Source organism: Toxorhynchites rutilus, chromosome 2, assembly GCF_029784135.1.
Source record: "Toxorhynchites rutilus septentrionalis strain SRP chromosome 2, ASM2978413v1, whole genome shotgun sequence".
In the NCBI taxonomy this organism is placed as follows: Eukaryota; Metazoa; Arthropoda; class Insecta; order Diptera; family Culicidae; genus Toxorhynchites; species Toxorhynchites rutilus.
In genome coordinates, this window is record NC_073745.1 from 165,766,373 (window position 1) to 165,790,847 (window position 24,475).

Sequence of the window (24,475 nt, forward strand, 5' to 3'; positions counted from 1 at the left end):
AGTAACTTGAACAGAGTGTCTGTTCTCTGTTCACTGGATGCTTCAACTAGAGCGCTGACTGGCATCGTCTAAATCAGCCTTTATTTTTTGTCACTATCGCCGTAAGCTGATAGTACTCTTTTCCCCGCCGATGGGAGCCAAACAGAAGTACATTTTGCTTGGAAAGAAAGGCGAAAAGATATACTAAAACATCCTTCTGTACTGTTATGATTCGACAATAAAGCGCGAGCAGCTATTTTGCCTGTTCGGATAGGTTTTCAGGCAGACGGAAAGACGTTTTGACAGCAGCTTTTACACAGCTTCAAAGCTGAAAATATATTTGATTGGTTTAATGTTTCCTCAATAAACTTTCACACTCACATTGTCGTGTTCCTTTTTCAATATTCTACCTGAAACCTTACTGACTGCGTATCTGACTAGTCTTATCCAGTTGAAATGATAGTGACTGCTAACCGAAATAAATAAGACTTTAGCATAAATTGACTCTACTTGATTGTTTACCTTTACCCCAGCTTTACTTTACCAGCTTCGGCAAAACCTTCTATTAAATACTACGAAAAATCTATTAATTGAACTTAGCAAAATTTCAAATCAAGTCGCAACACGTTTGTTTTTATAACTGATCTGCACTTTGTCACGTTTCGAATGAAGTCGTCTGCTAAGCTCCGCTTGACGTTTAGCATGAAAAAACAGGGTTGTGCGGAACTCACCCAGCTGTCAAACGAGACTGCCCTGTGGTTTCGTTACATTCCCCCGCCCGTGTAGTTCCGGAGGACTCAGATACTTTGAGATCCAGGGGAGCCAGCTTTACAGCTGGTCGAGTCACTAGCCCGTTCTTCGTCTGCACCACCGCTCGCCGTACTTGTCCGTCAGCTGCTTTGGTCACATCTACGACCTGACCTCTGAGCCACCCATATCGTTTTCCTTCATCGACGACTAAAACCAAATCTCCAGGTTCGAGTGGCTTCGTTGGTTCGAACCACTTGGTGCGCCTGCTGATTGTTGGAAGGTACTCACGAATCCAACGTGTCCAGAAGTGATGCACCAAATTTTGCGCAAGACGCCAGCTATCCCGTAATGCACTACCACCTAAGTTGATCGCCATCTCGTTTTGCGAAATACCTTTTGTACCGAAGAGCAGGAAGTGGTTTGGTGTTAATGCTTCTTGCTCTGCAAACTCCAGCGGTATGTACATGAGCGGCCTGGAATTGACAATAGCTTCAGCTTCTAGGAGTACTGTCTCCAGAACTTCGTCGCTCGGATGATGTGGATGATCGGCTATTGCTAACATGGCAGTCTTCACGGAGCGTACCATCCGCTCCCACGATCCACCCATGTGTGGTGCTGAAGGTGGGTTGAAGTGCCATCTGGTTTTAGAGTTGGTGAACGTTGAGGCACAATCCTCGTTGATGTCCTGTATCTGCTTCGCCAGCAAATTACTTGCTCCCAGAAAATTTGTCCCGTTGTCACTGTAAAATGACTCTGGAGCACCGCGACGAGCAACGAAGCGTCTAATTGCCATCACACAAGACTGAGCGGACAAACTATGCACGATCTCCAAATGTATGGCACGTACCGTGAGGCAAGTAAATAGTGCCACCCATCTCTTAACAAGGCTGCGTCCTTGTTTTACCATCAATGGCCCGAAATAATCCACTCCGGTGTGTGTAAATGGTCTTACAAATCCAGTCACCCTAGCTTCTGGCAATGGTGCCATCATAGGAGGCTGTGGAGTAGCTTTTCTAATGCGGCAGAACTGACACTTTCCGGATACTTCTCGGATCAAACCTCGTAGACCTGGAATACAGAAGCGTTGACGCAACTCATTACACACCGTCTCTCCATTTCCGTGTAGGAACCGCCTATGATATTGATCCACAAGAAGAACCGTCGCAGAATGCTTCTTCGGCAACAAAACTGGTAACTTTGCTTCTAATGGAACCCCCGGCGCCGCTGTAATTCTGCTGTTCATCCGAATGATTTCCTCCTCATCCAGGAACGGCGAAAAACGATATATCGGACTCGATTTCGGAATTGATACTGCACTTTCCGGAAACGCTCGATTACGTTTCAGAATCGCTACTTCGTCGAGATAAGCATCAGCTTGTATCTGTCTCCACAGTATGTTTTCAGCATTCTTGAGTTCCTGCTGGATCAATATAACTGGTTTCGGACTTTTCTCACCCTTGAAACGATGAACACCTCGTATAACGTATGCTGTGGCTCTTAACAGTCGGTTCCAGTTCGAAAATCTAGAAATGTCTATCAGCGGTGGCTGTATTGTACCGTGGAACATGAACACTGCACGAAGTTCAACATCTGTCTCCAACTTACTTGGCGAAGGTTTCGATGGCCAGTATTCCGGTGACTTGTACAGGAAATCTGGCGCGTTGTACCAAGAACTCTTACTATCGAAACTGGGCGCATCTTTCCACTTGGTAGCGGTATCAGCCACGTTGAGTTTGGAGGGCACATAGTTCCACTCATCCATGCTGGTCGACGTAAGAATTTCCCCTACTCGGAAGGCCACAAACTGGTGATACCGACGACTGTCAGATCTCAACCACGAAAGTACGGTTGACGAGTCGGACCACAGGAATCGCCTCGACACAGGAAGATCCAGGGATGTCAGAACACTACTCAATAATCTCGTTCCAATCATCGCAGCTTGTAACTCAAGACGAGGCACTGATAGAGGCTTCAACGGTGCGACTTTTGTTTTCGCCGCTACTAGTGCGCAACGAGGTTGGCCACTATCAGCAATTCGGAGGTAAAGAACTGCAGCACATGCTAGTTCGCTCGCATCAACAAACATGTGGGCCTCTATATTACCAAGATGAGAACTGTGAATTCCTTTAAAATAACACCGAGGCACCGCCACCTCGTCCAGATTCTGCATAGAACGACACCAACAATCCCACTTTTCTCGAAGGTCTTCCGATATCAGTTCATCCTAATCCGTTCCGGATCTCCAGATTAGCTGCATCAAAATTTTCCCTCGGACGACAAAATGGGAAATAAGCCCCAATGGGTCAAATAGCGACATTATGACCTTCAGAACTTGTCGTTTGGTTGGTGTAACTGAACCTGCAATCAGCGCTCTAACCTCGTCCTTCATTGTACTTAGATCGAAGGTAAAGATGTCCTCGGTCGGCCTCCAAACCATACCCAACACTCTCTCCGTTTCTGAGGATTTCTCCAGATTCAGGGACACCGTTTGTGGCGCTCTTTGCTCTCCGATTTCAGCCAGAACTTCAACAGAGTTGGAAGAAAAGTTTCGGATCTCAAACCCCGCTTGTGAGTGCACATACTTTACTTCGTTGACCAGCTGTACTGCTTCCGCTTCTGAATCTACGCTGTCCAGGAAATCATCTACATAATGGTTCTCTATAATAGCTTTCGCCGCCCTTGGAAATCTTTCGGTGAACTCTGCTGCGTTTTTATTCTTAACATACTGCGCCAGACTAGGCGAGCAGGTTTCACCGAATGTGGCTACGTCCATTACGTAGATCTGAGGAGACAACTCTGGAGACTTTCGAAACAGAAACCTTTGAGACTGCTTATCCGCACACCTAATAAATATCTGGTGGAACATCTCTTTTATGTCCCCTACCACCGCAATATTTCTTTGCCTAAAGCGGAGAAGTACGGACAACAATGCCACCAACAGATCTGGTCCTTTCATCAACATGTCGTTGAAAGAGACTCCTCCCGTTCGCGCTTTAGCATCCCAAATAAGCCGAATTTTATTTGGTTTCTTCGGATTTTGCACCACTCCTAGTGGCAAGTACCATACCTTACTTGAATCTGTCGTTTGGAGTTCCTCAGGGGTGATCCGGTGTGCATATCCCTTCGCTTCATACTGTGCAATCGTCTCCTTCACTTTAGCTTCAAGGACATGGTCTCTACTCAATCGCGTTTCTAAGGCCTTCATTCGTCGTACCGCCATTGGATAGCTGTCCGGGAATGAAAAGTGATCATACTTCCATAACAAACCTGTTTCGAAAGACATCTTCACTCGACGAGTTGTAGTCTCCATTATTGCCCGCGCACGTTTGTCCTCTTCAGCTTCCGGCTTATTGGTCACGCTCGATTCCTCGACGACGAAATACTGCTTCATCAAATCGTGTAGCTCTCGAATTTCCGAATCAGCAACCAGATGTAAATTTAACTGTTCCACCATGATTCCGTTGTCAGAGTTCTTTCCATAGACACACCAACCTAGGCGTGTCTTTGCTGCCACAGGCTCATTTTCTCCGCCCTCTCGTACTCGCAAAGAAGTTATAAGTCGCACATGTTCTAACCCGATAATGATGCCCGGTGTAGCTCCCTCATAACTGCAAACCGGCAATCCTTTTAGATGAGGATAGGTATTCTGCAACTGATCGTACTGCATTGTCTGACTCGGTAATCGAAGCTCTTGCACTGTTCGCACGTTGTTGAGCTTGAACTTCCCTCTATCCCCGGCAATGACCACAGTAACCCGTTGCGATCCCCTCTCTTCTCTCGATATATTACCTGTCCAGTTCAAACAAAAATCATCTGTTGGTCCAGTGATACCTAACGCCGATGCAATACCAGATTCGAGTAGAGTAGACGTTGACCCGTCATCTAGGAAAGCAAAGGTGCTGATTTGCTGACTATTGCCATGAATTGTCACAGGTAAATATCGGAACAACGAGTACGCAACTGAAGAGTGAAGATTCTGGTGGGCGACGCTCTTGACACTATTCGAAGACTGCGATGTGCTAGCTGTTTCCATTGTATTCTGCGAAGGGTTCCTAATCGAATGTAGTAACTTGTGATGACGTACTCTACAACCGTCGATGCCACACTCCTTGTTGGAACGGCAAGGCCACTTTCGATGCGGTATGAGACAGCTTCTGCACAAATTCTTCTGTCTAATGGCTTTCCACCTTTCATCCATGTCAAGCGCTTCGAACTTTACGCAGTTCACGATTAGGTGATTTTCGTTACTGCAATACGTACAGGTCTTCTTCACCGGTTCTATTGACTGCTTCTTCTCCTGGATTTCCACTTTCCCATTCTGCACATTCTCGGAATGTACAAACAACTTCTGCTTTTCTCCTCCAGTTTTGTTGGACGTGTTCTGTGTCCTCAAAACATCCATGGGAAGCGTGACATCTGAAGCCATCACGACTAGTTCGGACATGAATGTGCTGAATGTCGTCATATTGACACTAGTGCTACTTCTTTTGAAACGAGACCACTCCATTTTGAGCTGAGGAGGAAGTTTTTCCACCAGATCATGAAGTAAAGTCGGATTCCACAAATGGTCATTTAAATTTGCAACGCACATGTGATCGACTACGTTCTGTACTGCAAGTCCAAATGTGATCAACGAGTGAAGATTGTCGATTTTCGGAGACGGGACTGTACGCAGCTTTTGAAGAAGCGAGTGAATTAGTATTTCTGGTCTACCATACAACCTTCGCAACGTATCAATCACAAATGGAACCGACTGTGGCATCAACAACCTGCTTCTGACTGCTTCCAGTGCATCCCCCTTCAAACATCGTTGCAACCTCGTTGCAAGTTCTCGACATCAGAGTAACCGCATGCCTCCGTTGAATTACAGAATGAACTATAGAACAGCGGCCATTCTTGAGGGTTTCCAGAAAAGCTTGGAAGTTCCCTAGGCATTACTTGCCTCGCAGCCAGTTGCTCTCCTGATGGACCAAGACCTCGCACCGGCACTGAATGACCCACTTGACTGACTGGTTGCACTGTTTTGTAGCTAGAAATTCCTGTCGGCAGCTTCACGTTTCCATTATCCTGTTGCGCGCCAGATGACACCGAAGGGTAGATGTTCGCTAGACCACCTGTAACGTTGTTGATTGTTTGAGCCTGGATTGATGAAGAAATGGGGTTCCGGTTTATCCAAGATGGAACTAGACTCTCTGTCGGCACACCCATAACTGCATTTGACGAAGTAGGATTTGTCATCACTTGCTGCATCCCGCTTAATCCTTGCTTACAGATCGGATACTGCGATTCCTGCATCGGTTTAGCAGTAGATATACGCAACGCAGAAATACCCCCAGTTACTGATGTGATTTGATTGGAAACTAACGGCGTTGGGACGGCAATAGAATAAGACACACTGTCCAATCCTGTATACCCACCACATTGACTGCTGGTTTGTACCGAGGGTAACGTTGGAATCATCGTTGGTCGTCGAATCTCTGGTTCTAACACATCCGACGCCAGAATCGCAGTCTTATTCATCGTCGATTCAGCAATGGGAAGAGATCTGGGAAAACTAAACTGGTGAGCTTTTCCAATTACCGATGGCAACACGTTACTGGGCTGCGCCGGCTTGGTGTTTACTCAGCCACGATTGAACTTTCGCTCGACTAGCTCTACTACTCAATTCAGTCTTCCTACTACTTTCTTCTTCCGCATTATCTGCTTCGGCAATAAGCAGCTCGTATTTCTGTTTTAAAAACTTTTCCTCCTCCTCGGCAAGCTTTCGTTGTACAGCGGCCTCCTCCATTATCCTCTGCATCCGCAAGACTTTCTGCTCCTCCATCATTTGCAGGCTCAACTCCACCCGTGAAGAGCGTTTACTGGATCCGGAGCGACCGGTTGACACTCGAGACTGGGTCATGGTATCCTCGATGCGGCATTGATCGCATTTCCAACTACGATTAGCATCTGCAATGGAATCCGTTACTCCCGCGCACCCAAAATGCATCCACGTCTCGCAGGTATCACAACCGACGAGATTGTCCGCCGAATCCGGTCGATCGCACTTGGTACAGTGTTTCTCTGTGTTGTCGTTCATCTTTGGTTCGACTAGAACCGCCAGACAATCTTTGAAGATTGTTCGGATAGGTTTTCAGGCAGACGGAAAGACGTTTTGACAGCAGCTTTTACACAGCTTCAAAGCTGAAAATATATTTGATTGGTTTAATGTTTCCTCAATAAACTTTCACACTCACATTGTCGTGTTCCTTTTTCAATATTCTACCTGAAACCTTACTGACTGCGTATCTGACTAGTCTTATCCAGTTGAAATGATAGTGACTGCTAACCGAAATAAATAAGACTTTAGCATAAATTGACTCTACTTGATTGTTTACCTTTACCCCAGCTTTACTTTACCAGCTTCGGCAAAACCTTCTATTAAATACTACGAAAAATCTATTAATTGAACTTAGCAAAATTTCAAATCAAGTCGCAACACGTTTGTTTTTATAACTGATCTGCACTTTGTCACGTTTCGAATGAAGTCGTCTGCTGAGCTCCGCTTGACGTTTAGCATGAAAAAACAGGGTTGTGCGGAACTCACCCAGCTGTCAAACGAGACTGCCCTGTGGTTTCGTTACATTGCCAACGAATGCATTTGTCACCAAAAGATACGACTTGTTTTGTAAACAAATTTGTTTTTTCACGAGCAATGGCCGAACAGCAATTTTGACATTACGGTCCACCTATAGTACAACGCCTTGGTAATGAAGATGGTAGAGTTTCGAGCGACATAGCATGCGCTGCCATAAGTTTTTCTCAAATAGTGACATCAGTCGTTGTGTTTATCTTTGATTGACGAATTTACGCAAAACTGAATCAGCTCATGCGACATTAGAGCTCAGAACCACAAAAGTGAGGGTGTTTGTTTATTTTACGCACTGAAAAGCAAAATTCGGTGGTGATTATTAATTTTATTTCAATTTAGATTCATTTCAGCCATTAAATGTCGTCAGTATATGGTAAGAAGAAGGTGTTTTGTATAATTACGATGGTTTCAACACGCGATTTGACCAAAGTCATAGATAATCTTCGAAAATTTCAAATTTGATAATGCATACCGGTTATTGATACTATGGATAATTGCGATGAAATCGATATCATATCAAAATGGCTGATATCATTGATTATGTAGGGGCCAATACGAGAAGGATTTGCAGTATTTTTAGCACAAACACCCTATTCATTGTTTACTTATTTGGAAAAAAATAAAGTTACAATACTTATAACAAGCCATTCCTCGTAATATACATAGCACATTGTAAAATGATGATTTTCTAACTTTTTCAGCGTGGAAAGAATACGCGAAACCGGGAAATTTGAAGATAAATTCTGATTTTTCTAGAAAATTTGAACGAATTTCATACCAAAAAAACAAAACATGCTCATTTTACTCGCTGCGCCATCGGTTGTAAATCCAACGTAAATTCGTCAATTGGCGATCTAACGCAAAACGTAAACGATCGGTGAGACATCTGGATTTTGTTTTTGAACTAAGAAAATGATGCTGATGTAACCTAAAACTCAAAAACAAATCACGTATATTTTACTTCCGGGCTTTCCAAGGTAGTTCTCACATGCATCACATGAATCGTGCATTTTTCTACTTGTGTTTGATAGTGCTCTCGAATTTCCTTCTTTAATTCAACCATTATCAACATTTTTGAAAGAGGTAAATGAATAACATGTTATATATAAAATTGCGCAGAATTAAATTTCTTATAAACTCATCGCAATCAAATAATCTTTTATGATTATAACGTTGTATTTTATGGAAAGAACTACAAACCTTCCATAAGCTCACATGGCAAAATTTAAAACCATCATCACTTTCACCGCAGCGCCGCCTAGGTAAACGATCAGTGAGACATCTGGATTTTGTTTTTGAACTAAGAAAATGATGCTAATGTAACTGTTGCGACACCCCTAGTGTAGCAACGCACCTTCTAACCAAGGTGGCTATATAATATGTATACCAGGTGATGCGTCATCGTCACTTTAATAGGAAGGGGAATGCAGTTTGTAGAGCGGGGGTTGTTTGTTTTGTTATTGCTTTGAATTGAAACGTCATTTTTACATTTTCAAATGCGAGAATAGTGTGTGCTAAATAAGTGAAACTGAACCAACAAAAAGATCTTCAGACGAGCTTCGTTTTGCAAATTCAAACCCAAGTAAGTCTGCTATGCATTGGATTATTGCTTCATGGTAACTTGTTTTTTTTTGTAGATGGCCTATTATTGTGCTGTAAAGCAGTGGCACAATAGTTAACGTGTGACTAAAAACACGTCGATATTATACCACAGATTCCCACGCAATGACGAGCAGAGGAAAATGTGGATACGCTTCTGTGGACATGATGAATCCTGGTGTCCAGACCAGAAATATGGAGTTTGCTCGAGCCATTTTAACGCAGAGAGCTATGAACAGCGAAATGAATATACCGGGGCTAAACAGCGCAGACAACTTTTGAGAAATGGTAAGGGAGGAAACTCAAATTATCGAATGATACATACAATGTATTTCACTTTTAGCATTACCAACCGTGTCCGACCCAAGAACCAGAATGATATTGACTTCCCTCATGCTTCCGAGGATGCAATCGAACATTCTGGAAGAACAGGTATATACATATACATATGTTTTCCGAGTCTGGTATCTTCCACGTATAGTGCACCCGACCGAGTGGTTATCGTCTCACATTATCATGCCGGGTGTTCGGGTTCGATTCCCATTCTGGCCGGGGGATTTGGTTTAAGAAATCTCAACTAAGTATTAATAAATGACGATACTTAATACATACGTTGAGACGGCAAAAGTTCCATAGCGAACGTTAACGCCATTCAATATATAATATAAATAAATCTTCCACGTATTCATGTTGGATTCGTCGTGCTAGCAATATATGAAAAACGAACCGGACTTACGGATATGATTTATTTTCAAATTAAACTTACTTTAGGCGGTTCGAAAACTGATGTTTGTTTTAGTAACACATTCTACATTCTATGAAAATGTTTGATGGCCAGATATTAGTCGCTGAGATTGCAAGGTGTGCTCGTGTTTGTCCGAACATTTTATAATGAATCTGGGCAATCCACCGAAGAGCTGCAGATAAAGTGCTGATGTAGTTCGCTGGCTATTATGCCGAATGCTGCCAAAACCCACGATGATGAATGTTGGGTTTTTTCCATTGGGCTAGGATTCGATTTGTTGTAATGTAGATCTGGATGGATGCACTTGTTGTCTTCGGAATTGATTCTCATTGAATGAAACCGACATTTAACAAATGTATTGCTATTGCAAATAATATTTTTAAAATCTATGTTCCAGAAGTGAGACGGATTTGTTGGCGCTGCATAGTTTCCTTCCTTGGTGTGCTTCTTTTATTTTTTTCTTGTGCAGTGTTAATTCTTAAATGAGTTTGGATAATTTACAATCTACTCTATGTTGTTGTATTGTACGTTACTTTATGGTGATTGTGCATTTCCGGAAAAAAAAATCAATTTTGTCCGGTGAAGTTTTTTTTCTGTTAGGCACAGTTCGTATTGATTGATTCACTGCTGCGTTTTCAGTCACAATGTTATCCTCGAAGTTCTCTCGATGCGTGATTAATTAATACTTTTGTTCCTTATCGCGGAATGTTAGACCCATATTTTTTTATTTTTTCATTAGGGTGACCATTTCGATTTTAGGGTGATCCAAAAAATGCACCTTTTTTCTTCTTTTTTCACAGATATTTTTTTCTCAGAACTTCACAACTTTTGAACTACTGAACCGACGATATATCAAATTGAAGTCAACGAGCTATTCTTTTTTGGAAACATATAATACTTGCGAAAAAGACGAATCATGTTTTCGTAATTATTAATAGTAATTACAGTAATTTAATGCGACATTTTTGCTAATTGGACAGACCTGTAATGCGACACGTTTAGTTGAACATTTTTGTGAACATTGAGTTCGGGGCCCAAATTATGGCCCACATTGAAAGTCGCAACCAGACGCGGACACTGTACTACTCTCGTCGCCAATGTTCAATTACAGGTCAAAATCGCCTTCAATGTGACATTGAGTGGTGCCTCGACATGTCGCATTAAATGTAAATAACTGTACAATTACGAAGACAAAATTCAATTTTTTGAAAATGTAATGTTTTCCCAAAAAAGAGCTAATTGGCTTTATTTCAATATATCGATCATCTGAATCGGTCTAGTAGTTCAACAGTTATGATTTTTTGAAAAAAGTTTTTTTTTAAAATGGAAAAAATATTTTTGGATCACTCTAAAATATAAATGGACACACCCTAACAAAAACATAAAAAATACGTGTCTAATATTTTGTGAAAAGGAACAAAAATACCAATTTTCACGAAAATCTGAGAACCACTATATCGGTTTGGCATGGAACGGCTGTATATTTGAAGGAATTGTCGCAAAAAAATCCATCGAAAAATGTATGAGCAATAAGCGATAGTATCTAGATTTGTTCAATTTGTATCTTCAATACACTTAGGGGTAGAAAAGTGCCAAAATGTTAACATGAAACGTCCCCAAACGGTTCAATAGGTTTCACAGTCGCTTATCATAACTCCTTGCACCTTAGCACCTGGCAGACGAGATTCAACGCGATAGTATTTAATCAAATCATTATTATATGAATTCCCTTATTCCTCATCTTTGTCTATCTTTTGGCAACAAAGTCTGATAGGTTCGAGATTTGCTTTGCTTTCCCTTTCTGTTTTAGCACTATATTTATGGTGCTCTTTATGTCGAGCGTATTTAGTAAATTATATTTTCTTCATTCACTCCATAGGCTACGTTATAGTAAATCGTGCGAATGTATATGAGGCGCTTAGAATGAAAGGGGTGTAAGTGATTTCATCGATTTCTCTACATCGACTCTCTCTTTTGGTCATAACTTAGCTGTAAATATATTCCCAGCTGTATTTGACAATGCGAAAGACAGGTCAGAGCCTTATCTATCGGATTCTATAGCAAACTCAAATTGGAACGTTTTTGCAGTTGAGTTATTAACTGAAGAAAAATCGATCAAGTCACTTACACCCCTTGTATTCTAAGCCCCTCATATTTCTAACTATAGCTGTATTTTTTTCAATTGCAGATTCGAACATTCTAAAACAATTAAGTTTTGAAGAAAGGCAATTCGATCATTTGGAGAAGATTCGTTTGCTTCAAATTGATCTGAAGTAAGCTTCGCAAACGGCCACGAATCAAAAGAAAAATAATACATGACCCCGAACGACGAGTTAAGGTAGGGGAGGAGCAGATATCACTCCTGAAAACTGCAAATAAACGTTTATCCGATATGCGAGAACAAGAAACAAAGTTCCTGCGCAACCGCTTGAACAATTTGGAGAAACAACTAAAAATATGTGAGGAAACTCACATTCAGAATGAAGATTTAGTTTCACACGTTAGAAACCTTTTCAAACACGTTCTTACCGCGAAACAAATTGATGTTATTTTGGGTCGCAAGAAAAAACCTAAATGGACCACAGATGAAATTTCAATGGCCTTCACAATTAGGTATATGAGTAAGCGATGTTACTCGTTTCTACGAACTAAAATACACATACCTCTACCAGGTCTGTCTTCTCTTTCAACATATGCTCGACGTATCAACCTAAGAGAAGGCATATTGAAGCAAGTATTGCATTCAATGTATGTAGCTGGTCTAAATAAAACTGCACAAGACCTTGTGTGCATTCTCACCTTCGATGAGATGAGTGTTCACAGTATGATGGAATTCGACTCAGCGGCGAATGAAATCGTCGGTCCGTATTCACGTGTACAAATTCTAATGGCCAGAGGTTTATTTGACAGATGGAAACAAGTCGTTTTCATTGAATTTGATACTGCGATAACAAAACAATTGTTGTGTGACACAATAGTAGAACTACATAAAATTAACTATAATGTAGTCAGTATAAATTCGGATAATGGACCAGAGAATTTAAGCCTACGTAGAGATCTAGGGATTTCGATTAATAAAACCTATTTTAAACATCCAGTTACTGAAGCAAAAATCTATGTGTTTGGTGATAGCCCACATAACCTTAAGCTACTGCGAAATTGGTTTATTGGAGGTGGTATTTTATGGAATCAACAAAAAATCATATCAAATCTGATCAATACATTGATCCAGGAACGGACACCATGTGAATTGACGCCCCTCTTCGATTTACATTACGGACACCTGCAACTATCATCGGTAGAGAAGCAGAACGTTGCTAAAGCGGAAAAACTATTGTCTCACACAACAGCTACTGCGTTAGAACTCCGCTTTCGAGACACACCCCAGCAAGGGGAAGCTAAGTTAGTTGCAGTTTCATCGAAATTTGTAACAACTGGTTTGATGTATTCAATTCCTACACGCCATACGCCAGCATTAAACTTAAAAAATCGTTCATCGCTTCCGAGGAACAGACGCATTAAATAGAATGGAACAAATGCTGCTGAACTACAAACAAATGGAGCATACAAAAAAATGGAGTAATATGTAGGACACTAGCGACACTTCAAACTTCAATAATAATGTCGATAAGGTCTTTGAAAAATCTATTCCAAGATATGAGATGTAAATATAACATCAAATATATTTCAACATTCAAGGTTGATACAAACCTAATTTGTTGTAATACGTAACCATTGTTGATCGGTTTTTAATATTTCAGCTCAACCAGGATTTATTAGAAAAATTGTTCTCTCAAATAAGAACAAATGGTGGATTGAATGACAACCCGACTCCGTTGAATGTCATATACCGGTTGAGACTAATAATTCTAGGTAAAACTCCCAAAGTGACACAGCAAAATTCAAATACGGTAGACCAGGCGAATATTTGTGATGAACAAGATGAGTTCATAACCACTGAAGTCTTCCGTAGAGTCGATATCACACAGCAACTATCCGAAAACATAGAGGACTACACATACACACGACCCAGTGAGGCAGGTAAATTTACCATTGTTTAGTATGCACTGTAATTTTAGATCATTGTCTTTTATAGATTACACATACAACGACGAAGCTATCGATGATTCTTCATCGGTAATATCAATTTCATCAGATATTTTGAACAACTATCAGGAAAAGGATGGTTTCATATACATATATATGGGTTGCATTCAAACTCAAAAACTCCTATCCTGATTTGGGCAACGTAACAGCAGAAGCAATGGACAACAACTACCAGCTTTCATTGCTAATTTGTCGTATGGGGGATTTACAGTACTATCATTAGCTTTTCAAGCTATGGGATTGGCAATGGAAAAAACATTTTTATTTTGTCATGGAACGAATGGTTTCGAAATGAAAAAAATGTTACTCGAAGGACAATAGAGCGTATTCTGTTGAAGTATCCCAATTTCGACCCAATGATAGTAAAAATATATATACTAAAATAATATAATGATAGTAAAAATATAGAACAATTGCACGAATGCGATATATAAATATGCAGAATCAAGGGCTATTAACAGACAACTCATATACTGAGGAAGTGAACGAACCGCGAAATAAAAGAAAAAGGAATATCGCAGATAAAAGTCGATTGCGTAAGAAATATAACAAATCGAAGTGAACGTAATGTAAAGAGCACCATAATTTAGAAAAGAAAATTATCTTATTGATGAAAGAAGAAGTTGATATTGCGAATCAATTATAAAACAAAAAAAATATGTATGAAAAATTAATACAATGTATTCTCCAGATATAGTTTATTATTGCTATGTTCACATTTATTCAACTTTATGCAACGAATTAAATACATAATGAATCACTTATGAATGTAGTACCGTTTTGTCTCAAATTCCAAACAGTTGCGCTTTGATGGTCATGAAACAGTGTCTCATTATTCAGAATGGTGCTTTTTTTCGAAATTAATATGATTTTTGGATATAATAGAGCCTTCTTTTTCATTTGACTACAATAAATTTGATTTAAAAACGCATATTCCTTGTGACTAAAAATATGTTTAATCACATTTGTCTCAAATTCCGAACACCATTTTTGTCACTGACTCATATTCTGAGACAAAATCCAAACAGCGAAAATACATTTAAAAAAATCATAACTTCTGAACTACTACTACTGAACTACTAAACCGATCGATATATCAAATTAAAGAAAAAAAATTGGATTTTGTTTCCGTGATTATTGATTGCATTCGTTTTTTTATAGTTTACATGGTTTCGGGACTGAGTGCGCTATATTTTTTATATTTATTCTTGAAAGCTGAGGTTTTTACATAAGATATTCAAAAATCAGAGAAGTGGTTTTTGGTTTTTGAGTTATGATTTTCCTAATTTGATATGTTTTGGTTGCGGTAGCTCATTGGAATTAAATTTGCAATTAAAATACTCCAATATTATATAGAATCGAATCATATATAATCCAGTCATTATATAAACGAGCCCGTCCTGTTACTTCAGGAAGCCGGTTCCATTACTGTGGTTTCAGTTGAAAACCTGACTACGAAAATCAATTTCTATTTTACTCTCGTTGGTTTGCGCCTACGACATACGTATTGCATTGTTTTTTTTTGAACATTTCTTAACAATGGCCTTTTTTACATTGATGCTCCAGAATTGGATTATCCTTGTACCCCAATTTGTGAACTATTGCTGTATTTGCCTGAAAATAGTGTGTTCAAATATCTTCTGTTCGGAATTTGAATCATGCGTCGGAACTTGGATCAAATTCCGAACGCTACTTGAATACTAGTTTCAACGTAGATTTCTGCATAAAAGATCTTTTTTTTTTGACCATTTATATTAGTTTCTTACTTTTTCTAGCACTCAACATGAAAAGAGCAAACAAAATATACAAAAAATTGAAACAACTACAAAAACTAAAAAAAATAACGATGCTTGTTTTTTACGCAAATACTTTACCATTGGTTTCGACTGACTGAAATGTTTAATATTATAAATTATAGGCTGTATCCATTCTTGTAAATGAGGTTAAAATGAAGCCCATACCCCAAAGAATGTCAGTGTATTATTCATAACATAAAAGTTTAGTAAAATTACATTTAAAAGTGAAGTGGTTGGAATTTGCTGCAAAATGGTACTAAATTACAAAAAAGTATAAGCCAAACAGATAATGCTGATAAATTCATTTAAATTTTAAAAATTTCCTATCCAAATTCTCAGCCACCATTTCTGTTCTATTCATAGAAATACAAATTTTTTTCACCATGCTCTGGCTATCCATGATCTACTCTAATTATCGTTTATACACATATCGGAATATTATTTACTTTCCTACTTCATGAAGATTAAATTCATTACATTTTATATTCATAATTTCGTAATTCGTATCCGTAATACAGTTCGTAGAGATACTAAAATGATTTAATTAGTTTCGCCTGATTAGCGGCTGATTCAATGGCTTTTCTTACTGTTTCTTCGTCTACAAGGAAATGCATAAATATAACGGGTTTCAAATTCTCATCCGATTCATAAACAAAAAGGATTCCAGTTGGCAAATTTGGGCCCTCAAATAGCTACATCGCTCTTCTGGTCAAAATTTGGATCGGACGATTCCACGCAGACTTTCTGTGATCTAAGATGATGTTTTTTCCTGACTTCGGTTGTCGACTGATACCCTCGTTTCAATAGGACAGAATACGTTTCATTGTCAGCTTGAAGAATTCCGCCATTGGCAAGTTATCCGGTTAGCGATTCTTCTGTAGCGTATTTCTTTAATGATTGCGTCGTAAAATACGTAAAACACAGGATTCGGTTCTTTGTACGATGGTGGTACTTCAAAACTACGACACCGAATAAAGAACTGCTCTTCTCGTATTTTTCCGCAACTTCAACTTGTTTAAACCGGTTGATTCACCACAGTTGCGTTTAATCAAACACCTAGTTTTCTCTATGGGGATGCCTGTTCGACCACACACCGGCGGCTAGGGCTTCTGCTTTCCTAAAGACGTAAAATAAAATTACATCACAGTTCTTATTTTTCTTGATTCAATATTTTACCCTCGTTAGCATCAAACCAACCACAAAGGATTTTTCTGGTTCTGTAGATTCAGATTCACCGTGCCGAACCACAACGGGACGAAACTTTGCCACCATTCTCGGTATGATTTTCAACAAAACACTTTTCTCTGTAGATCACTTGCTACAAAATCGATAAATAAGAAACAGAAAACGAGCTTATACTCCGAAATGGATTGTGGTAAATCTCAATCGATGTATTCCGTGGGTGACATAGCCGGCAAACGATGCTGTTTGTAAACAATACCGACAGCAATTCCAATATGGCTGAAAGCACATATCATATGATTGTTTCACCTGATATAGATATTATATAGCCACCTTGCTTCTAACCAGCTACTTGATTTAAATGACATTTTCAAACCTTAAGGCTGATTTAGACGATGCCAGTCAGCGCTCTAGTTGAAGTATCCAGTGAACAGAGAACAGACACTCTGTTCAAGTTATTTGTACCAGTATCGAACAAGTAAGGGGCTGTCCACATACCACGTGGACAACTTTAGGGGGGGTAGGGGTTACGAAAATGTCCACGCTTGTCCACGGTAAGGGAGGAGGGGGTGTTGATATTGTCCACGTGGAAACGTTAAGTATTTTTCAAAGTAGAACATTCAAGTTAGAAGTCAAAATTGAATGAGATCTGTTTTGTATTTACACGATTTTTTGAACTTCACGCCCGCCCTGAGTGCTCAGTATTCATCAATAAAAATACTGAACTGCCTGAGAGTGCTGCTCGGTCAAACATCCATATTTTTTCATATGACTGAACCTCTTTCCTGAAATGAGTATTCTGAAGGCAACGCACATGAACTAGGATCCAATTTATTCCAACCGGTAATAGAGGGCATGGGGCAATGCATGGACTACATATTAACCCATATTACGGAACCCGATCGGATTTGACAAATCGCAATCCGAACGAAATAAACTTTTGCATTCTGCATTTCAAGGTTACAATATTTGTACAATCCGATAGGATTTGATTCGATCAGATTAAGGGGGATAGAGACACGAATTTCGGACGTTTGTTCGAGGTCCGAAAAAGTAAAACAAAGAATATTTTTACCATCCATTATATCACTAGATATATAAAAATACATTCTAGATAGAAAAATACATTCTTCTACTTCTTCTTCAATGGCACGAACTTCGCCGTCTCAACGTAGTATTACTTGCGTCATTTTTATTAGTACTTAGTTGAGATTTCTATGCCAAATAACACGCCTTGAATGCATTCTGAGTGGTAAGCTCTAGAATACGCGTGATCACAGTGCAAGTTGCAAGAAAGATACATACAGATTGTATTCATATAAACATAGATCGGATAAGTAGAACTTGAGATATCGTGTAAACCAGTTTGAAAAACATATTTCGAGAAAAACGCGTTTGTAGTTAATTGTTATGGCCGTACTAGATAAGATATCGCATCACTAAAATGGCTATAGCTTGGTAAATAATGAGATTTTCAAAAAGTCTCTTCTATGGTATATTCTTAAATGTCTGAATTAGAGAAATATGAAGAAAAAAAAAGATTTTTTTTCAAATTTTTAGACTAGAATACCCTCTTAAAGAACGCAACATTGTGCTAATTTCAAATTCGACCGGATTCAGGAATAAGGGTTTATTTTACCGAAAAACACTTTAAGGGACTTATCTCAATCTGCGATTCGTTTCATAAACGCGACGAAAATACATATTTGTAGCGAATTGTAAAGGGCAAATCATTTACAAGGATGTTGAGTTTAAAAAAATCTTGGCAAGTGAATGGAACTCCAAAGCAGGTTTTCGCTTGAAGAAAGTTATGGCTGGGTCTGGTAGGACTGGAAGAAAATCTGTATCCTGAGCTTTTACCTACTGCTAGTTTCGATGAATTCCAACTCAACTACTTCAACTAGTTTCGATGAATTCCAACAAGTACTGCTAGCAGCTGAACGTATGAAAATCAACGATCCAGAACGCTTCTAGGGCACTTCTAAAACTCCACCCGCCTTACACACCAGACATTGCATCTTCATATTATTAACTGTTAAGATTCTTGTAAGAACTTCAATATACTGTATAGCATAAGTTCTGAGAGGATGGAATTCTCAAGTTGCATGAAGGATGCTGAAATATTCAGGAAAAAACGGTGCATCTATGATCGAAAAGATGTATGCCTACAAAAATATGCTTTGGGTTTTTTCCTTAGATTCGCAATGAATTTTTATGGACAATATTCAGCATGATTTACCAATTAAGGGTTGTAGGTCAACGGAATCATCGATCACGATGATATTGCAGATGTTTTGTTTTACTAGGTTCATTATAGCCATCAGGCACTACCGAACCTGTAAAAGTTATTGTTATTGTTATTGTTATTGATATTTAGACGAGAAAATTCTGTTTTCAAACAAAGTGGTTGATTTCATTGTCTGATTTTTTAAAAACTCAAACAGCCAGCCAGCTTTAATAAAAATACTCGAGAATAAGCTCACAAAGGGTATTTTAAAATGGATATGAAGATAACGTGGATGGAATTCGGAAGAAAATAATGAGCTCCCGGACAATGTTGAAAAACATCGAAGATTTCAAGACAAATCGTTACCATTGTAAGGCTATAATTTTTATCATTAAACATATGGAATAGAAAATAGAAACAAACTTGAAATGAAATTTAAGCGAAAAAATAGAATTTCTTGATTTTTTGCTCAAAACCGGAGGAATGTCCACGTGGACAACAGGGGGAGGGGTATAAGAAATGTCCACGCTTGTCCACGGAGGGGGAGGGGGGTGTCTAAAATCATGCTTTTTCTGTCCACGTGGTATGTGGACAACCCCTAATTGGCCTCGAACTTGAACAGAGTGTCTGTTCTCTATTCACTGGATACTTCAACTAGAGCGCTGACTGGCATCGTCTAAATCAACCTTTAGTTAGATTCAAGATGTGTGGAATAAAGGTGTGACCGTGTCGTCAATAAGTGTGCGAGGGGAAACGGTATAAATATACAGAGGACTGTGGAAAGGGATTTGACTGCAAATAGAGATGTCTAAATTTTTCGTTTATTCAATTGTCGATTAATCGTGGGGACATTTTTAAATATTCGATTCATTCGAATAATTGTTTTTCAGTATTCGATTAACCGAGCGAATATTTATTTCTTGTAATCAAAAAGAACAGACATATTTGTAATAAAAAAGTATGATGTCATAATTTTAAAAGTTACATTAAATATAATTTTGAAATAAACATGGTGCAGAATAATTGTTTTTGAATGAAATGGTATTTTAGTATATTGATAAATTTACCATTTCATGATTTTTTGAGGATGATTGAAAAAAAAGTACACAATGAGAATGATGCACGATATTATTATTGTACCAATATAAAATTTTTTCTGTTCAAAATTACCTGTTCTTTGAATGTTGAATGAAATAGCTGATTTGTTTGAATATTTCTGCTTGGTCCTAATAGCTACTAGTTCAAAAGAGGTACAATTATAGAATCATTGACCACTAGTATGGTATATTTTCCTCGGCACTCTGAAGTTGAATACTAATATTTCAAAACGGGAGCACCTTCTCTAAGTCCGCATTTTACTTCTGCAGACCCTGAATTCTTCTTCCCAGTTTCCTCCACCACCAGGGAATCATTTTTATGGTTCAACCGTAAATGATTTAGCCTATCCGAAGAATTTCGACGAAACACCATGACGGTTAACACTCCTATACTCGCGCATAGGTCTGAGATCAATAATTCGTTCATTTCTCAGAAAACATCAACACTGCGACATTGCGATTCTCTCTAGCTTCGTCATTCGTTGTTCATCATCGTTTGGCGTATCATATAAGTTGGTACGAAGGGGACGTATATCACTTTTTCACCACCTTCGGTCTGAGACACCGATGCGCGCACAGGAGTAACTTTTTTGGACAAGTGACTTTTTTTCCTCTTCTAGAATATTGTTCAATGAAATGTATAAATTAATGTCAGTGGCGTGGAATATTTATTAAATATAATGCGTTATATCATTTTCGGATTATTCTTATTTGATTTTAGTCCTTTTGTCACCGGATTGAATGGATTCATATATTATTCGTCGATATACTCGTCGTTAGATTCATACGTGCAAAAGTAAAGTACAAATGTTTGACATTCGTATAGTTGTTCACTGAATATAATGGTCACGCATATACACACTTGTGCAATAAATGCACTTGCGGAAGAATTGTAAACTGTAAATTACAAATTAATCGGTGGCTTATTTTTACAGTTACAGCTTCGGGTTTTTTCTACAATATATGAGCTGAACAATATCGACGATAAAACAAGTCGCAGGAAGTTCCTAGAAATTCTTTTATATAATCTTTTTATGCCCCATCAAAAACAGGCATTAAGTCTTTGTTAACCAAGAACACGGAAACAAAGAATATTAGATATAGGAAAACTTGAAATTCCAGAAACCTTACAATCGAATAATTAACCGACGTCTCTAACTGCAAAACGCGGGAAAAATACCTCCATCACCGACCGACACCGGAAGTCGATTTATTCTCTTGAGCTGAAACATATAAGATAGAGTATATTACAAACCTAACTTTAACCGTAAAAGACTTACCTTTTAATTTTTCATTGCTCTTATTCCCACCAAAACAATACCTCACACAAAGAGTAAAACAAAGATATTGCAAAATATTGCAGATTGTTTACATACAAAATCCAAGATGGCTGAAAGGCCTTTCTCATAAGTCGCGCTACCGTATTGTATCTATCGTGGTTAGATTGTCTTGATTGAATTGACAGATTACAAAAAAAGACAAAAGAGAGTTAGGCCGTCTACACATTAGGCAACAGCAATTTTTTTTTTGACGTAGGACTACGTCTAACCGGAAGATATAGGGGGTGAAATGGAAATCTAGGCACTGAACAAGTAGGAAAAAATGCAAGATTTGGAACGCTTATAGCTCGAGCATTTCTCAATAGATCGCAAAGGTTTTTGCATCAATTGATAGGAAATATATCTACGCATCTATCATAACGAATAACATTTAATTTTTCTTGAGATAAATAATTGAATAATTGTGAAATATCAAGCATTGTCAAAATGCACTATGTGCCCATTTTTGATTGGTCCATTTTGTGCTCCTCAAATCGAACCGACCAAAACGGGCAACCAGAGCAGCAGCGAAATAGAATGAACCACGATTGGAAAAGAAAAAGAAAAAAATGAACGAAACATTGGTCGCAGTCTCACACATGCGTAATTCTCGAGCCAGCCAGTCAGCTTAAAAATCCCCGCTCCGCTGCCGTAACGATCATTCTCATTCAAACCGTACACCACATCGGTTCGCATCACAACACATCAACAAACCAACCCAAGCAGCCATGTCTGGACATGACAAAGGAGGAAAAGTGAAGGGAAAGGCAAAATCCGGCTCGAACCGTGTTGATCTGGAGTTCCCCGCAAGGGTAGCTAGGCCGAGCGCGTTAGTACCAGTGCACCAGTCCACCTAGCCGGCGTTATATAGTTTCGGCTGCCGAAGTGATTGAGTTAGCTGGTAAAGCTGCTCGCGACGATAAGAAAACCCGCATTCGGAACAGAACACATTCGGTTCGGTGGACATCAAGACAACAGGCAGTTGCAGCGAGTGGCGAGTGGCAAACGCAATCGCAAAATGGCATCAGGTAGCAGAAGAAAAAAGTTTGTTCTTTATACACACTGCTTTGGTGGCAAATCCAGAACAAGGCGGCATCGAGGGCGTTCGAAATGGTTTTTTTCAAAACCACGAGTACTAAGTTTTCTAAATTTGAACCATTCCATAAAACAAGGCGCTTTTCAGGGCCATTAAACCTTCCAACAAAGAGTTTAGGAAATACAGTTCAATGCTTTCTAAAACAATATCCAAAATAATAATAAAACACAAATTGATTTTTTCATAATTTGTTTGCCAGGATATGATGAGTATGTGAATTTGGCAGTTGTTCTGAGCTTATTGATTTTCACCAATTCTTAAATTGCTTCTAGATTGAAAGTACAGTAATTTACACTTATCTCGACATTTAGCTAATTGGTCGGACCAGTAATGCGACATATTTAGTTGGACATTTTTGTAAACATAGAGTTCGGGGTCCAAATTATGACCCCACATTGAAGGTCGACACTGTACCACTGTCATCGCAAATGTTCAATTACAGGTTAAAATTACCTCCAATCCGATACTGAGTGGTGGTAATGCGACGTGCCATTAAATGTAATTTACTGTAAAATATGTCACAAGCTGGATGGGAAGAAATTTTCCAACTGTGAAAGCTGTGGCGAGTGGCAAATGCAATCGCTAAACAGCAAGGTTTAGCCGAACAAGATGGGGATATCGAGTGATAACAAAACAATAAACTCTTTAGATTGAATATAATTTTGTGATCCTGAAAAGGACCCTTTTTAGCCTGCATGTGAATCCAACGAGCGAACAAATCGTAATGAATGTATTTTTTTGCCATCGCTCCCTTTTAACGCTCATTCGTTCGTCTCGTTGGACTCGCCCCTCTGGCTGAGTCTGCCGATTTGTCTCTATCCTGTGAGTGTGTACCGCTAGAGTATAAAACACGCGGACCCCAACAAAATATCTTATTTTCTTTCAAACCGTAAACCCGTGTGGTTGTACGGCATCGGCATCGTGGACGTAACAAAGGAGGACAAGTTAAGGGAAAGGCAAAGTCTCACTCGAACCGTGCAAGTCTCCAGTTCCCTGTTGGTCGCATTCACTGATTGCTCGGCAAGGGTAACTAGGCCGAACGGATTGGTGCCGGAGCACCAGTATACCTAACTGCGATTATAGAGTTTCGGCCGTCGGAGTGCTCGAGTTGGCTTGCAAAGCTGCTCACGACAATCAGAAAACCCGCATCAAGAACAGAGCAGCTTCGGTTCGGCGCTCATCAAGGCAACAATTAGTTTCAGTGAGTGGCAAAGTGTTTCTCCGGCACGTCGCATCAAATGTAATTTACTGAACAACATGTCACAAGCTGGATGGGAAGAAATTTTCCAACTGTGAAAGCTGTGGCGAGTGGCAAACGCAATAGCTAAACAGGAAGGTTTAACCGAACAAGATGGGAATATCGAGTGATAACAAAAACACAACACCAAAGGTTCTTTTCAGAACCATCAACATATTCATGAAGAGTAAACAGTAAACTAATCCATTTTTAAGGTAGATAGGTAGGTATTCACGTAGGAGAAGAAAATAAAACAATATATTTAAAATATATATTTAACAAAAGCTGTCCCCTTTGTATAGTCCTACGTCACTCCGGTTATGTCCCCGACATTACCCACCCGTCTTTTTTTTTATCCAAAATATATATTTTTATTTTTATCCAAAATATATATTTTTATATGGCGTCACCCTGACGGGGCCGGGAGTTCAATATTTCGACAATGTTTGCCTTATAACTATGTTAGTAATATGTAACCGATTACTCGCGGTTGGCTCGAGGTTAGTATTACAAGTGTTTTCGTAATTGTGATGTTGCTGTCTTCAATGATCTGTACCTGTGCCCGACACGGGATACTTCCTATTGGGATGCAGCTGACCATTAATCAGCAACGCCCCCCTAGTCTGTACCCCATATCTAGCGTGGTGCGTCTTCTCGAGGAATCCAGGATAGAATGGTCACTAGCCGGCGCAATCATCAGCTCGTGTAGA

At 39.3% G+C, this 24,475-nt stretch overlaps 1 protein-coding gene across 1 annotated transcript; it reads right to left on the reverse strand.

Annotated features, from left to right (window-relative positions):
* Window positions 1-706: 706 nt before the first annotated feature.
* On the reverse strand, window positions 707-2,815 carry LOC129766332 (uncharacterized). Its single transcript, XM_055766851.1, has one exon. The coding sequence runs from the start codon at window positions 2,813-2,815 to the stop codon at window positions 707-709; it is 2,109 nt and encodes a 702-aa protein (XP_055622826.1).
* Window positions 2,816-24,475: the final 21,660 nt, after the last annotated feature.

Bases quoted from the DNA above. Each gene is read 5' to 3' on its own strand.
- LOC129766332 (XM_055766851.1), bottom strand. From the start codon at position 2,815: ATGTTTGTTGATGCGAGCGAACTAGCATGTGCTGCAGTTCTTTACCTC.